This window comes from Punica granatum, chromosome 2, assembly GCF_007655135.1.
Source record: "Punica granatum isolate Tunisia-2019 chromosome 2, ASM765513v2, whole genome shotgun sequence".
NCBI lineage: Eukaryota > Viridiplantae > Streptophyta > Magnoliopsida > Myrtales > Lythraceae > Punica > Punica granatum.
Genome location: NC_045128.1, coordinates 29,970,100 through 29,984,311, shown reverse-complemented (window position 1 = coordinate 29,984,311; position 14,212 = coordinate 29,970,100). Strand labels below are relative to the sequence as shown.

The 14,212-nt window shown below is 38.3% G+C and overlaps 2 protein-coding genes across 2 annotated transcripts; both read right to left on the bottom strand.

The window, feature by feature from the left end:
- Positions 1–109: 109 nt before the first annotated feature.
- Positions 110–6,446, bottom strand: LOC116197775 (pyruvate kinase 1, cytosolic-like). Its single transcript, XM_031528016.1, has 16 exons — positions 6,256–6,446; positions 5,397–5,493; positions 5,043–5,140; positions 4,608–4,763; positions 4,311–4,388; positions 3,906–4,037; positions 3,454–3,534; positions 3,143–3,214; positions 2,963–3,052; positions 2,608–2,752; positions 2,189–2,277; positions 1,920–2,015; positions 1,710–1,777; positions 1,458–1,557; positions 951–1,010; positions 110–493 (listed from the first exon to the last, which is right to left on the bottom strand). The coding sequence occupies exons 1-16, from the start codon at positions 6,322–6,324 to the stop codon at positions 341–343; spliced, it is 1,584 nt and encodes a 527-aa protein (XP_031383876.1). The 5' UTR covers positions 6,325–6,446; the 3' UTR covers positions 110–340.
- Positions 6,447–10,318: 3,872 nt separating this feature from the next.
- On the bottom strand, positions 10,319–13,646 carry LOC116194670 (GABA transporter 1-like). Its single transcript, XM_031523538.1, has 7 exons — positions 13,364–13,646; positions 12,999–13,229; positions 12,599–12,696; positions 11,909–12,095; positions 11,678–11,808; positions 11,343–11,579; positions 10,319–10,886 (listed from the first exon to the last, which is right to left on the bottom strand). Exons 1-7 carry the CDS (start codon positions 13,494–13,496, stop codon positions 10,506–10,508), a joined length of 1,398 nt encoding a protein of 465 aa, XP_031379398.1. The 5' UTR covers positions 13,497–13,646; the 3' UTR covers positions 10,319–10,505.
- Between the last annotated feature and the right edge of the window lie 566 nt (positions 13,647–14,212).

The window sequence follows — 14,212 nt, the reverse complement described above, 5'->3', positions numbered from 1 at the left end:
CTTATTCCCAAGCACCACATACTTCGTTATGGTACAGTTTCCCGAAAAATAACCTGAATCAATTATGTATGTATCTTCACCTAATGTTGGCCTGGGAAGAAAAGGGAGAGAGTCGCAAACTGATCTTTACTTCCATCTGTGTCTGTACCTCCCAAGGATTGTGGAAGACGTGAATTTGAAGCAATTCCGATCTCATGGACTGCACAAGCGCTCAAATGGAACATACTCGAGAATTAGGCCCGATTAGCACTAGTAGTCCACACGTGCCATCCCAAAAAAGTAGTTAAAACCACAGTAAATGCGAAACAGGTAGATCATGAAGAGTTTACACGGTTATTTCCTAATCTTCAAGCTCGAGAATCTTCACAACAGATGCATCCACGACTTTCTGGCATACAACAACACGGTCATGCGCCTTTATGATTCCCGATGCCTTGCCATGGTCGAGAGCAACCTTGAGAATAGACTCGTTTGTCGTGCTTGTCGATTCAGCCTGCAGAGTGCAGCAGTTAGAGTACTGCAACTTCAAGAGAGGAAAAAAAATCATCGCTGCTCTGGAGAGGAATGAGTACGAGATGCAAAATTGTCCCCATGAACTGGACTTCCCATTCATTACTTTGCTGTAGTATCCTTGTACCGAAAAACGATTATTCTTCACTCTATCATGTAAGGTAAATATAGGCTAACCCCCTAGCTTTCATGCTGTCATAATGAAATGTAACCGGGAGTAGGAATCTGCTCAAGGCTATCCCTAGCGTCCAGGCTGCTCTGAATCAAAATGAAACGTAACTGGGAGTAGGTATCTGCCCTGGTGTTGGGCGTATGGGTCATGGCTTTGTTTCGAAGGGAAAAAGAAACTACGAGCAGTGAGAACCCCAAGACAGGAGACAGGAGAGGATAAAACCTACAATAATAGGAGATGTGTAAGTTGAGGAAAAAAGAGTACTTACTGGGTGGCGGGGATCAGCAAGCATGGGAAAAAGACCCCGAACAATGAGAGATTGCCTTGCCTGGAATGATTAAAAGCAGAGTAATTAGCCGTCCAGTTTCTTGGGATCGATAATTTAAATGACCTCATATACCGTATGCTTGACTGAAAATTGGAAAAGGTTATGCTATTTTCATTATCAGCAGCCGGATCCTGTAACATTCCAGTTTCATTCAGATAATGCAATCTTCTTAGCAAAATTATTCATCAATCTTGGTTCTAAAGGCCCTAGTAGAAAAGGAATGAAAGGCTGGAGCATCTTGACATCATTTTACAGCCTCTCTTTTGTCACAGTAAGTCATATTAGACTAAAGAAACCAATCCAAAAAGTTTCTGAATGGACTCACTGACAGCTTCTTTCATGAAGAAAACTACTGGGGACGTACCACTCTATTTGGTCTTTATTTGAAAATTGAAGTCTCACAATATCGCATAAAACCATACAGTAAAACTGAAAGAAGTTGCTTACCTCAAATGCACCACTAAAAGTCCACTTAAGTTGATTTGTCTGGAGACGAGGAATGACAACAGATATCACAGGCATTGTAGGCCTGTACTTGGCAATCAATCTACATGAACACATAGGAATAAAATGTTTAGAACTAGAATGAGGCAATCGGATTGCAATTGCATGGAAAAAGCTAGTCAATGATCATCTATTAGCAGAGAAGATCTGAAATAGTGAGCCAATCTCTGTCAGGACAACCAGTAGAAAACTAACCTCGCAGCTCTTCCCGAAGAAGTGAAGCATATTATAACCGAAGCTTTCACCTTGATGGCTGCTCGGACCTACATCATTAGGAGGAACACATAACATATATCAGATGTAAGCTCTCTTTCAACCGGCCATTCATCAGATGGTGACAGACAAGATGAAAAATACATTGGGACTTAGCTCAAAGAAAAATTGAAGTTGATAACAAGGGAATACCGCGGAGGAAGCAATTGATTCCAAATGGGACATCGGCTCCCCTACATATCTTACAGTCTTCTTGAAGTAAAGATCATGATTAAAAACTTTCTCTGCCTGCAGAAATGCAATAGACCAAAATAATGTGAAGCATGAATTTTGAGCAAATTGACTAAAAATATTTCAATTTAAAAATCATTTCTGCAGTTCTAAGGTCCCAGATATTTTTCTACCAGAAATAAAGGTCTTTGTTTGGTCTACACATTTAAAATAGGGGAAGGAAAACTTACTTCAGCACAAATCTTTCCAACAATCGAAATTGTCTCAACAGGATACAATCCACGCAGAGTTTCTGCGCCAAGAAGAATTGCATCGCTACCTGAAGCAGTGAAGCACAGGCTAAAGCTGTTCGTCATGAATGACAATCAAAAAGTTGAACAGTCCGGTAATTTTCAGGAAAAGAACATACATGGCAGAGAAAAATCTGAGGACAAAAAACATTCAATCACTCACTAGAACAGAGTGACACTCTCATTCAAAACTGCTATAATTTTGCGATTATCAGATCTTATCTAAAATGCCAACTTTGTTAAATGATAGAATGTTTCAAGATTTTGGGAGTGTCATAGCTATATGCTCTAAGAGGTTAACCTTGATAGATGATAACATCATTTATTATTTTATCTCTAACAAAATGCATGAAACTTACCATCCAAAACTGCATTGGCAACATCAGTTGCTTCAGCACGAGTTGGTCTAAGGTTATCAGTCATGCTATCCACGACACGAGTGACAATTACAGGCTTTCCAGCCATGTTGCACTTGTAAACAGCAGCCTTTTGAAAAAGAAATACCTGGAAGATCCATAATAGATACTCTCAGAAAATTCTTTAATACTTCACCAATATCGGTTATGAAACTTTAAGTTCTGAACAATGTGAAAATACTATATTGCTTGTCTGAAATGCTAATCCTATATACTTTGATTTGTCCACACATTTTCAATCAGATCTCGAATTCACATTTAAAAGAGCAAAGCATGTCTCATGGTGAAAGTGTAGGACCTTCTCTGGTGGGAGATCAACTCCCAAATTTCCACGGGATATTATGACGCCATCTGCTTCTCGTAGGATCTCATCAAAGTGATTTAACCCCTGAAATTTACGAGGCAATAAATAAAGTGCAATTAGCACTCCAATATTCTTACATATCATAGGACTGTAGAGCCGCATCAATGGAATCACCTCAAAATTCTCAATCTTCGCAAAAATCTGAGTCTGACTGAGCTCACCCCATTTGGATAGAAATTGACGTGCCTGCACATTAGAAAGGTAACTGCTAGTTAGGAAGGGTAACAAACAACCACCTTTCACTGTATCATGATGTTAGTGGGAACATTATCATAGGAAAAACCATAAGTCCAAACACAATAGACAGTACACCAGAAAACGTTATTTACTTATCCCAAAACAATTATTCAAGTAAAGGGTTCTCTAGAAAAATGCAATGCCATTTATGAAAAAGAAAACGTCTGTATTGGGAGATTATTTCTTGCCTGGCGAATGTCTTCTGCATGTCGTGTATGTGACAGTGAGAGGAAATCTATATTGTTCCGGACCCCCCATGTGCTTATGACCTGGAATACCCAGTCATAATCAGTAATTTTTCTACAAAGCATGGTAATGTTTAGGATGTAGATATAATAAAAGATGCATGCTTTCAGTTTGCTCCATATCCATACAGGCTACTTTGATTGGGAGGTATACCGAGTAAATGCAGAGCACCACAGCTCAAACATTGTCTAAAAGGGAAAATCTACAATAAGTAATCCAGTCAGATACAACAGAACATATTTAACGAGCATTTTCCATGTCAATCACAAGGCTATTATCCAGGAAATGCCAGACATAGGTTATATCTAAATCTAGCCATTAATGCAGATGATATGTCTGAAACGACTTCGCCAGAAGCTGGCCATTTGTTTCAACTAAAAAAAGAAAAAATGACCTCCTTATCTTTGTCGGTTAGTGTTGGCAAATCAATCCGAATTTGGGAGACATGAAGAACATATAGTGATGCTGCTAGTGTAGCAGAGGTCTTTACGAGACAAACCACGTCTTCCCCAATCACATCCGTTACCTGAGTTCAGAAAATCATTTAAGTCATCATATAGGTATATAAAATTTATAAGTCGGAATTCCTGTAAAATATTATTTTCACATTAGAAGCATTCTTCAACATGTATAACCGAGCACACAGCGCTCCTGAAAAATTCAAAGCATCTATTGCCACGCCGGGAAATGAAATAAGGCCAGTAAAACACCTAATCAAGTCAATATGTGTCGTTTATATCCAACAGGTAACTGGTTCTTTTAGAACATGATTAGTAATAATTTACGGGATCCATCTTACCTCCAGCCACACGGAAGTAGTTTCATTTCCTGTGAACAAATACTGACCAATGAATACGGTGTCGCCCTTTTTAACTGCCTGAGATAATGGAGAAACTATTTCAGCACAGCTTGTGCAGAACCTTGTAGCTAAGGAGGAAAATAAAGCTTAGACCTCATTAAGCATGCAACTCTTATATAGGAAGTCAGGTCCTCCATATTAACATCCTTTGAAGCTTTGAACGGACCAGTATTTCAGCTGTTACACAAATAGCTAAAACTTTCGAAGGAATGCATTATAAACACATAGATTGCAAACCTTTGACAGTCCACTGAAATTTATTGGCAACGAATTTGAAGTGGCCTCCTTGCTTTGATCAGGAGTTAGGACGAGGGAGGAATCTGCCTGAAGAGTAATGGGGTGCTGAGTTTTATTTACTACTTGCAATTCTGGGCCCACAGTATCAAGCATAACCTGCAACGGAGATGACAAATAAGACTGCAAAATTTGAAGGTAAAAATGGAAGATATTATGACCATTCACTTTGTCTCTATCCAGCCCCATTAAAACATCACAGATAGGTCAACCAAAAGAATCACATCCATTTTTTTTTTTGGCGAATTAGTGGCCCGAAGCCCAATTGCGTTAAAAAGAATCAGAACCATTGGACAATCCATGCCAGGCAATCATGTTCAACAAAGACTAACATGGATCCTGCCAATAATGGTCTTGAATAAAGGGAGATGAGCTTACTGCACAGAGCTTCTTTGTGCTCTTGACAGCCATCTTCAAATTTTCCAATGTTTCTTGATGAAAGTCAGCATCGCCCCAGGAGAAATCAAATCTTGCCACTGTTTGCAAGAATACCAACCAGTCAAGCCATAAAAGAAAACCTTATAAAGTTATTTCTAAGATCAATTTAAGACTCTATTCAGACAAAGAAAGATTCTTGGAAGCTGTCCTGCGATCGGGCAAAATAAACCATAACAATATATCACGAGTCAAGGAGTTGGTCTTCTTTTTTTCCTTTTTCTTTTTTTTTTGGACAAATAAGTCGAGGAGTTGTTCATATAATCAAAAGTCAAGTGGGATGAGGACATATGATACCTGACATTCCAGCATTCAAGCAACTGCAGATCACATTGACCGACTGTGATTTTGAACCAAGCGTCCCAACAATCTTTGTCATTGCCGGAAAGAAAGTCTGGAAATTTATTCAACGAAAGAACAACGCAATTAGCAGCAAAAAAAACTATAACTTTTAAAAACAGTCCGCAGTTGATGCTCCATCTTAATAATACTTAAGATTAATCCGAAATACTCAAAAACCATAGAACATAAAGCCAAGAAAAGATTAAAAAAAAAAAGTGACACCAATACATTTCTCTCCACGGCAGCTTCCTGTAAGCTGCCGACTGAGAAATTCCACTAAAATGAAGAAGACTGATGGCAAGATTTGAAAGAGCAAATTCAGAAGTTAGCCGAAAACGGATCATTCAGATTACACTTTATGCTAATATGCTTCACCTATCATAGCAAGGAGAATCATCAGCTTTTAATTGCTCATCCATCAAAGTATAATCCAAAAATATCAACTCCAGGATGAGCCAACAACTCAACACATCGAAGTACGATCCCAGCCTTCTTTCCAGGAAAATGAAAATCATCCACCAAAAAAAAAAATTCTCCCACGCTCCAAGAACATTTCACCGATCCGGCCGATTCGAGACCAAGAAGAAAGAAGAGCAAACAACGATCACGAATCCGCGATGCCGGTGCTGCAGCTTCTTCTTCACTAAGAAAGAAACAGAGGACGCAGCAGACAGCTCAACAATCGGCAGCATCCGGTCATCGCAACAAGCTAGATTGAGCTTCGCCGGAGCTCGGGAACAACAAGGAACGATCTCAAGACGCAGCTCAAAAACGAGCAACAGTGAAAGCATCAGAACTGGAAGTGCTTGCTCACCGGCTTCGACGGCTCGAGGATCGAAGCCATCCGTATCGGCTCCTCGAGGAGCAGGTGATTCGAATTCATTTCCGGAAAGCTCGACGGAGATGGAGAACTACTCCGATGAAGGAACTCGTGATGATGAAGAAGAAAGCAAGTCCGTGTCCGAGTGGGTGAGTCTTCGTTCGTAAGTTCGTTCTGAGTTGACGCATAGAACGCGCGAGTTATAAGTGTTGCAGCGAGGGAGCGAGTGGCGTCGTTTTCCAGTTTACTATTATCTTCTTTTTCTGTGGAAAAGTTTATTATTATTTTTTTATGCCTATGATTATACTTTTTTAAAAAAAAATTTATCATATATATTTGAAGTTATCAAAAGTATTTCATGATTTGCATTTTTTTTTACAAATGTATCCCGTCAGTATATCTTCCGTCAACATTTTACGATCTTGTCACTGTGACCCTTTATATAGGATAAATTTGAAAAAAATATTAAAATCATGTAATAGATTTGAAAAAAATACTAAAATTATAAGATAGATTTAGAGTTTATTTATATTTCATTAACGAAAAATATAACGTCGAAATAAATTTGAAAAAAATATAAATCATGATATATTTTTAATAATTTTAAAAGTATTGGAGTAAAATTTCATTTTTTGGGTAGGAAGTTTATTATATTATTTTATTGTAATTATTTTCTGCGGGCAGATATTGTTGGCGATTGTGTCTCTCTCTCACGGGTACTGTTTTAAGGAAATATTGTTCAGTCCCCAAAGTTTGGTACATTTTAAGTATCACTCCCTTGCTTCCTATAGTGAGAGGTTTACTACCCAAACTACATGCTTAGAAGAACAAAACGTGCTTTTCGAGCATAGATCTTTCAAAACTTAAAACTATGACATAATTTAAAAAAAAGGGGGAAAAAAAGCACAATTGTTGAATATCTGAGTAACTGGATTTGGTTCGAGTGGACTCTTATAAATTGTAAAAGAAGGTGACGTACGACTAATGGTATCTCATTTCTCGTTTCATAATAAACATTCATATTCTTAGTTTAGTTTCCATAAGAAAGTTGCGAGGACAAGAAAGTTTTGAGCAAGGGGCATCGTTGGTCTCATGAGTGACCCATTTTCTCAATTTACGGTGAGTGATGGTTGACTTGACCTTTGAACACCTAAATGATATGAACTCATTTATTTTTCATTTTATTCGAATCTTTAATTGTTCGTAAACCGCCTCTAAGCTTTCACGAATTCATTCCAGTCTTTCGATTGGGGAAGTGAACTAATCTTTCCCAAGGTTTTATTGGGCGAAATTTCAATGGGGCTACAAATTTTTGCGTCAAGTTCATCTTGAGAATTGGGAGGGTGCCATTGAAATTTTTGGCCACCACTTTCTAGTACAAATATTTTGTTGGATATTGGTTGCTCGGCTGGTCGTCGGGAATAAAATAAAGAGGATAAAGAAGTTCGACGTTTCACACCGTCACACGCGCCAATCGCCGTACGAGACACCGGTTTCCTAGGACGAATAATGTGGGCAGTGGGCACTGCCCAATCATTGACGGGCCACGTTCTTCACAATCCGTTAACGGGAGGAAGTAATTATAAAATTTCATATTTAACCCATGTAATTTTTGGCCCTTTTTGGTCTCCGTAATTCGAAAAATACGGGTCTGTTTCAAGGCATTAGCCCACAGGATATGGAAATTATATATGGAGAAATTTATAATAATTAACTCGTGACAAATTACGTATGGTTGGGCTGGGAAAAGCCCGAAATTGGGGTTTATGCTTTGGTTTATTCTTTTTTAGGATTGTTTGATTTGATTTGATTTGATAAAATGCAAAGTTCAAAAGCAAGAAAAGCGATTCGTATCCTGCCTACTGAAATGTGACCCCAAAGTCTATCGATGGGACCCGCCATAAATTTTATTTAATTAGCCTCAACTTGCAAAGGTAATGGCAAGTGGAAATTTAACTTATTAGCCCAATTTATCTTAAATAAGGAATTAATTAGAGCATAAATTAATTAGTCCAAGTAATCTTTAGTTCTTATAAGAAACTAATGTTAAGAAGCACGTCTTGGAATTATGAAATAACCACATATTGTGATCCAATGATCAAACTAAATAAATTTTTTTTTTCTTGTGCACCAAAACAACATTATATTAGTTATTTTCTTGCGCACCAAAACAAAATTATTTTCTATTTACTGGGGATTATGAATTATTTACTTGCTTAGCTCGTTTGTCAAATGTCATCGAATCAATCAATTCAGTATTCTTCAGATGGACTTTCACGCTTTCTTATACCGGGGACCAAAGCCAACATGAAACAACTTCCACGCACCGACAATTTCAGTCTTCAACATGAACAACTTCTTGATCCACTTTACTAATAAAACATACACTTGTTGTCATCATTTTTAAAGTTTGCTGAATCTTGAGCTTTCATCTTATGTGATTTTTAAATAACACATTTTTTCAAGTATAATAGAGACTCGAAGTCCATATAGAAAATTGGAGAAAAAATAAAGCTGCACAAGAATCCCACTAATTTAGATAAGTAAAAAATTATGTATAGGAGATAAATAAAAAGTTTTCTATTTTTTCTTAAGAGTTGTAAAAAATCATAGGGCAGAAGTCGAACTGTAAGATATTGTATGGGGCATTTATATTTTTAAGGAACAAAATTTTAAAATTTAATAAGTTTATTGAGAAAAGGTCAATTTGTGTCCTGAACCTTACTCTTTCGTGATTTTAGTTCTAAATCTATTTTGGGCGGATTTTAGTTCTAAATCTATTTTGGGCTAATTTCAGCCCTCAAGTTTCCTTGGTTGGTTCACCATTGATCCTTTTATTATTTTTAATTTAATAAAAAATACTGATGTGACATTTTATTTAAATAAACATTAACTTTCATTCACCCAAAAATTTTTCAAGAATATTAAAATACTTAATTTTTTCGAAAAGAAGGAAATGACAGATCAAGAATGAGGGAAGCCTCGCCGGCATCGACCCTTCCCCCTCCAAAGTCACCAGCGAATATATACGGCATTGACAACCTCAGAGGTGGAGCAATTGCCACCACTGAGACTGAGGTTCCCTGGTCCCTTAATATTAGGGGAGAAGAGGGTCTTGCTGACAGCCACTTCTCCCCCTTTGAGGTCGCCGGCGAATGTAGATGCCACTGACGACCTCGGAAGGAGAGGTGTGACCGTGGCGAGACCCCCTCTAGCCCCCACCCCCCCATTTCCCTTATTTTTATAAAACTAAAAATTTCATTTATTTTCACTTTAACTTTTCCAAAATACTTATAATAAATTAATTATAATTAATGTACACAATTAGGTTAAGATTTTACGTGTAATTCTACCCAGTAAAGACTCAATTTAGTCCTTTTTTTTTTCCTCCCACTAACCCACTATATTCGATCCCAATCTATGTCCTCTTTTCTTTGTTTGTTTTGATAAAGAAACGGGCGAGGCCTAATTGTCCTCTTTCCTATGGCTGCGGATGACCTTTATTATTTGCCTTTTGAAGCTGCATATCAAACAATAAATTTAAAAAATTTATACTGCTTAAAAGTCTCTTGAACTTTAGCGAGTCGATTTTAGACTCTAATTAAAAGAACAATTTATTTTGTAAATGAAAAAAAAAAACTTTATTCTTCACAAAACTTTATTTAGTTTTACAATAAAATTAATTTTACTTTACTCCACTCCACTTTATTTTTCTTTCACTTTATCAATATAATAATTACTTTTTTTATCTTTTTTTCAATTTAATAATAAATTATCTTCATACCTTTTCTTATTTGTTATTATAATTAATTTTTTAATATTAAATTCTTTCAATTAGCCATTACTTTTTTTGTCATTTTTTTCAATTTTATAATAAATATCTCACATACTTTTTCTGAATCATTAGTACATCCAATCCAATATTTTAATAATAATTTCCATCAACTATTTTATCTCCATTTTATAAAGTAGAGTAGAGTATATCACTATTCCGAATTTAAACGCCCACTTATTTTCTTTCACTTTGTTTTCTTTTATTATTTTAATTGAAATTCAATTACTTAATTTTAGTCACTTCTGGCGTAGCCACATCTACATATCTGACTATAAAACTGCAAATCTCGGTGAAAATTGTAGGTACTGCGTCAAACTCTCTCTCACCTAATTACGCAATTAGCCGTTAAAGGCTAATGAAGAAATGGTAGACATGATTTCTAGGAAGGAGGTTTGCTATAACTACTAATTCACATATCAGCAAACAGGCGATAAACCTTGGCATCGAGTACAATCTGCCTAACCGATGCGACACCTCCGACGACCACCAAAACCAACGATGCCACTATGATCAAAGTGTTCACCCAGAAGATTAGGCTCCGTCTCGGGGGCATGATGGCGACATTGTAGAGCACCATTGGCAGTATGAAGTCCAAGGGAATGCACCCGAATGCGCCGAATAGTGCCAGGATGTCCCCAAAGAAGGGCAGCATCGCGGCAAACAGCGTGGCCAAAACCACTGACAGGGATCGGAAGAATAGCCTCGGGATGACATTCCGGGCTGAGAATTGTCCCATCTTAGGGTCGGCGAAGGTCTTCTCGAACACCTCATTTGTTGGTTGTAAGTACACCTGTAGAGAGGCGAATACCGATCACGAAAGGCTTTATTTTGTGGAAATACCTTAAGAAATATAACTATCCGTGGAGAAAGTCTCGCAGTGGGAAGATTTTATGGAAACGTCGACCCTTCTTATAGTCTCCCGCAATAGTAGTACATAATCAAGAAGGACATGTACATGTCTCTATGGAACGCTGAACGCCTAAGGCTGAGCTCATATGCATTGCATTCATTCGCTCGATGTTGGATCCGCCTGAGGTCATTTGCATAACTCCCTGATCTTTTTCATTTCCCGAAGCATGCCAAGTAGTATGTCGTAGGGAAAGACTGTAGTCGCTAAGCTAACGGAGAGCATATGCAATTCTAATCCCATCCTAGGAATGGGTAAATTTCCGGAAGAGCTTCCGTGAACATCATCAAGCAAAATGCCCTGGAATTGCTATAATGCGTATACAGTGAGGACACTTACGACCGTGACGGCCGATAGCTGGAGAATGGCAAAGATGTTGGTCATGAGGAGGAACCAAGTGGGCATCAATGGCTTGTTGAGGCCACCCATGAAGTTGCTCAGGAATGAGCTCTGGGCTTGATTCCCAAATGCCCAGTACCCTGAGATCCCCACACCGAAGTAAGTCGCTGCTATCACCGAGTAACACAAGCTCAGCCCCTTGAACATCTTCCCTTTCACTGGAGGAGCCAGTGTCGCCTGAAAAATCATGCCCCAGAAAGAGAAATAGTCGTCAGTCGATATCCGTTGATCGGCCTGTGATGAGCTGTATCTGAGTTAGGTCCAGCAAGGGAAACCTGTATTTCAGGAATAATTCCACAGGCGTAGGTAGTGGCGATAATTGAAATTCCATTGAACGCTCCAAGGATCTGATCTTCTCTGCTCCCGCGTAAGGAGTAGTCTTTAGCTGGCGCATTCTTCGAATTTCCTGCGTCAACAATACCGATACTTAATTTATTGTTATGTATGTGGAAAAATTAAGCTGCAGAACAATTACTGGTGTCTATGGAAGAATTGGATTTGCTTACCGACATCAATGGAGCCAGCGGTGGTGCAGGCGCTGTAGGCAAGACAGAGGAGAAGAGAGACGAGGTTGATGTGTCTGAGGGAGTGGAAGGACGGGAGTTGTGCCAAAACCAGAGTCAGTGCCCCGAACATCACTATGAATTGGTAGAGATGCATCGTCCCAGTTGGCCTCGAGAGCAAATATATATACTGCGAAACAATTTAAAGAATTAGAAAGAGATGATCTATGACATATTTTCGACATTGGAAAATCGCCTGAAACTGTTCATCCGCATTATATGATGTGATATTGATTAAAGCCCCGTTTGAATTGTTAAAGTAATTTTAGAATCATGATTTTGATTTTAACTCAACACACTACACAACAAAAATACACATTTTCCAAGTCAAATTTATAATACTATCTCATTTGTCTTTTTCCACAATCAAAATCAAAATCAAAATCAAAATCATGATTTTAAAATCACACTAACAATTCAAACGCAGCATAAATATCAAGTCCTTTTGTTAGAAGGCCAGAAGGGTCGACTGATGTCTTCTCCTGTTTATGCGAAATCGACAAACCGACATGGAAGTGCGCTGAAACTCGCGGGTGCATTTGCTCGAGAGAGACCATAAAATATCGGGTTTCTGAATAATTAAGAATTTAAGAAGGCTAATCCTAATTTTTGAGAAAATTAAAGGAGAGTGACCTTGAGGCTCTGTCCTCCAAGGAGAATGCCGCCAACAACTGCACCGTAGCATATTGCAAACTGAAGTGGCCCCACAAAGTATTTCCCCCAAGCAGGCCCTGTATGTAAATAATTTTCAGTAAAACTTGTAGTGACCGCAGAGGACACGCTCTCGTCTAATCTAGAAAGTAACAGGTTTCATGTTCGATTTTTAACTGTGGAACTATCTATTCTCCTATATTCAGATTTCTGTTTCTATTTCCTTGTACGTATTAGGCTCAGGAACTCCTTTATAACTGAGAAAAATTGATAATCACTGTCTAGTCTTGCTAATGGTCAGCGTTGAAGTACTAGTACGGCAGGAAATTAGAATCTCAAGGCCAAGCCTCTCTAAATAACATGTTCGGACACAGATGCTCACCTAGGATGTCCCGGGCCATGTCACGGAACCGGAGCTGGCGCTGGCCCTTCTGAGCCTGTTGCTCGAGGACTAGGGAGAGGAGGTTGTACGAGTAGAAAGTGACCGCCCCTACGAGGGCCAGCCAAATGATTCCTGCAGTCCAGCCCAGGAGGCTCATCGCGAAGGGAATGCTCAGCAGCACCGGTGACACTATTGACGTTGCCAGGTGGTACCCGCAGTGCGACCATGACCCTGTAATTATGCACAGAAGATCAAACCAAGGCGCAGCATCAAACTAGAGATCACAAATGCGTACTTGGTCCAATCATATCCTCGACAAACATACGTATGTATAATCCCAAGGAGAACAAGTATCGGATCGGAACCTTGAGACTTGAGGACGAAGAGTGCTCCGGCGTCCAGCTCCTGAGGGAGGGCGGTGCCTTCTGATTTGTAACTGTCTCCATTAGCTTTGGAGACCTCCATTTCCATGGAGCTCGGAATCACCGTCGTTCCCATCTCCTCCTCTGCCTCCCTCTCTGCAAGATGGTCAACTTCTTTGACCTGCCGTTAGAAAGAGAAGGAGAAGAAGTGATCAAACATCATGGTAATATGTGCGTGTGTGTGTATATATATATATATATATATGTTATATATACTCAAGTCAGATTCTTGGGATAATTTAGCCGGCAGCTGCTGCTATACATTTCGATAACTAATATAGTCATAGCTTCCTTTTCGGCTGCTACATTCCAATCTTCCATGCAGCACGGGGCCCCACTACACATTAATAAAGCATGCATTATTAGCATATTATGGATTCTTCCAATTTGCACCCCCTTAACTTTGCTTTCTGTCCTAAAATCAATATTGTCACTCCTTTAAAATTTGATTCTGACTCTTGAAAACTTACGATTTTAAGTTTTTAATTTTTATGGTGAGTTAACTCGCCTTAGAAACTTATATACATATGATAGCCTTGAATAGAAATGCTAGTTTGTTCAATAAAATCAGTGAAAATTTGAATTTACAGAGTCAAAAATTAATTAAATTAATTTATTATTACTTTTATCCTAATTTAAGGAAAATTGATAATTGGTTTAGCTCTTAAGCTTTAAAAATGAAGAATTAATTTGCAATTTCTTCTAACCTCAGTTTATCTATAAAACATCGTCATTTGGAAACTAAAATAATTAAAAAGAATGTTTGGTTTGTTTCATAAGATATTAATAATA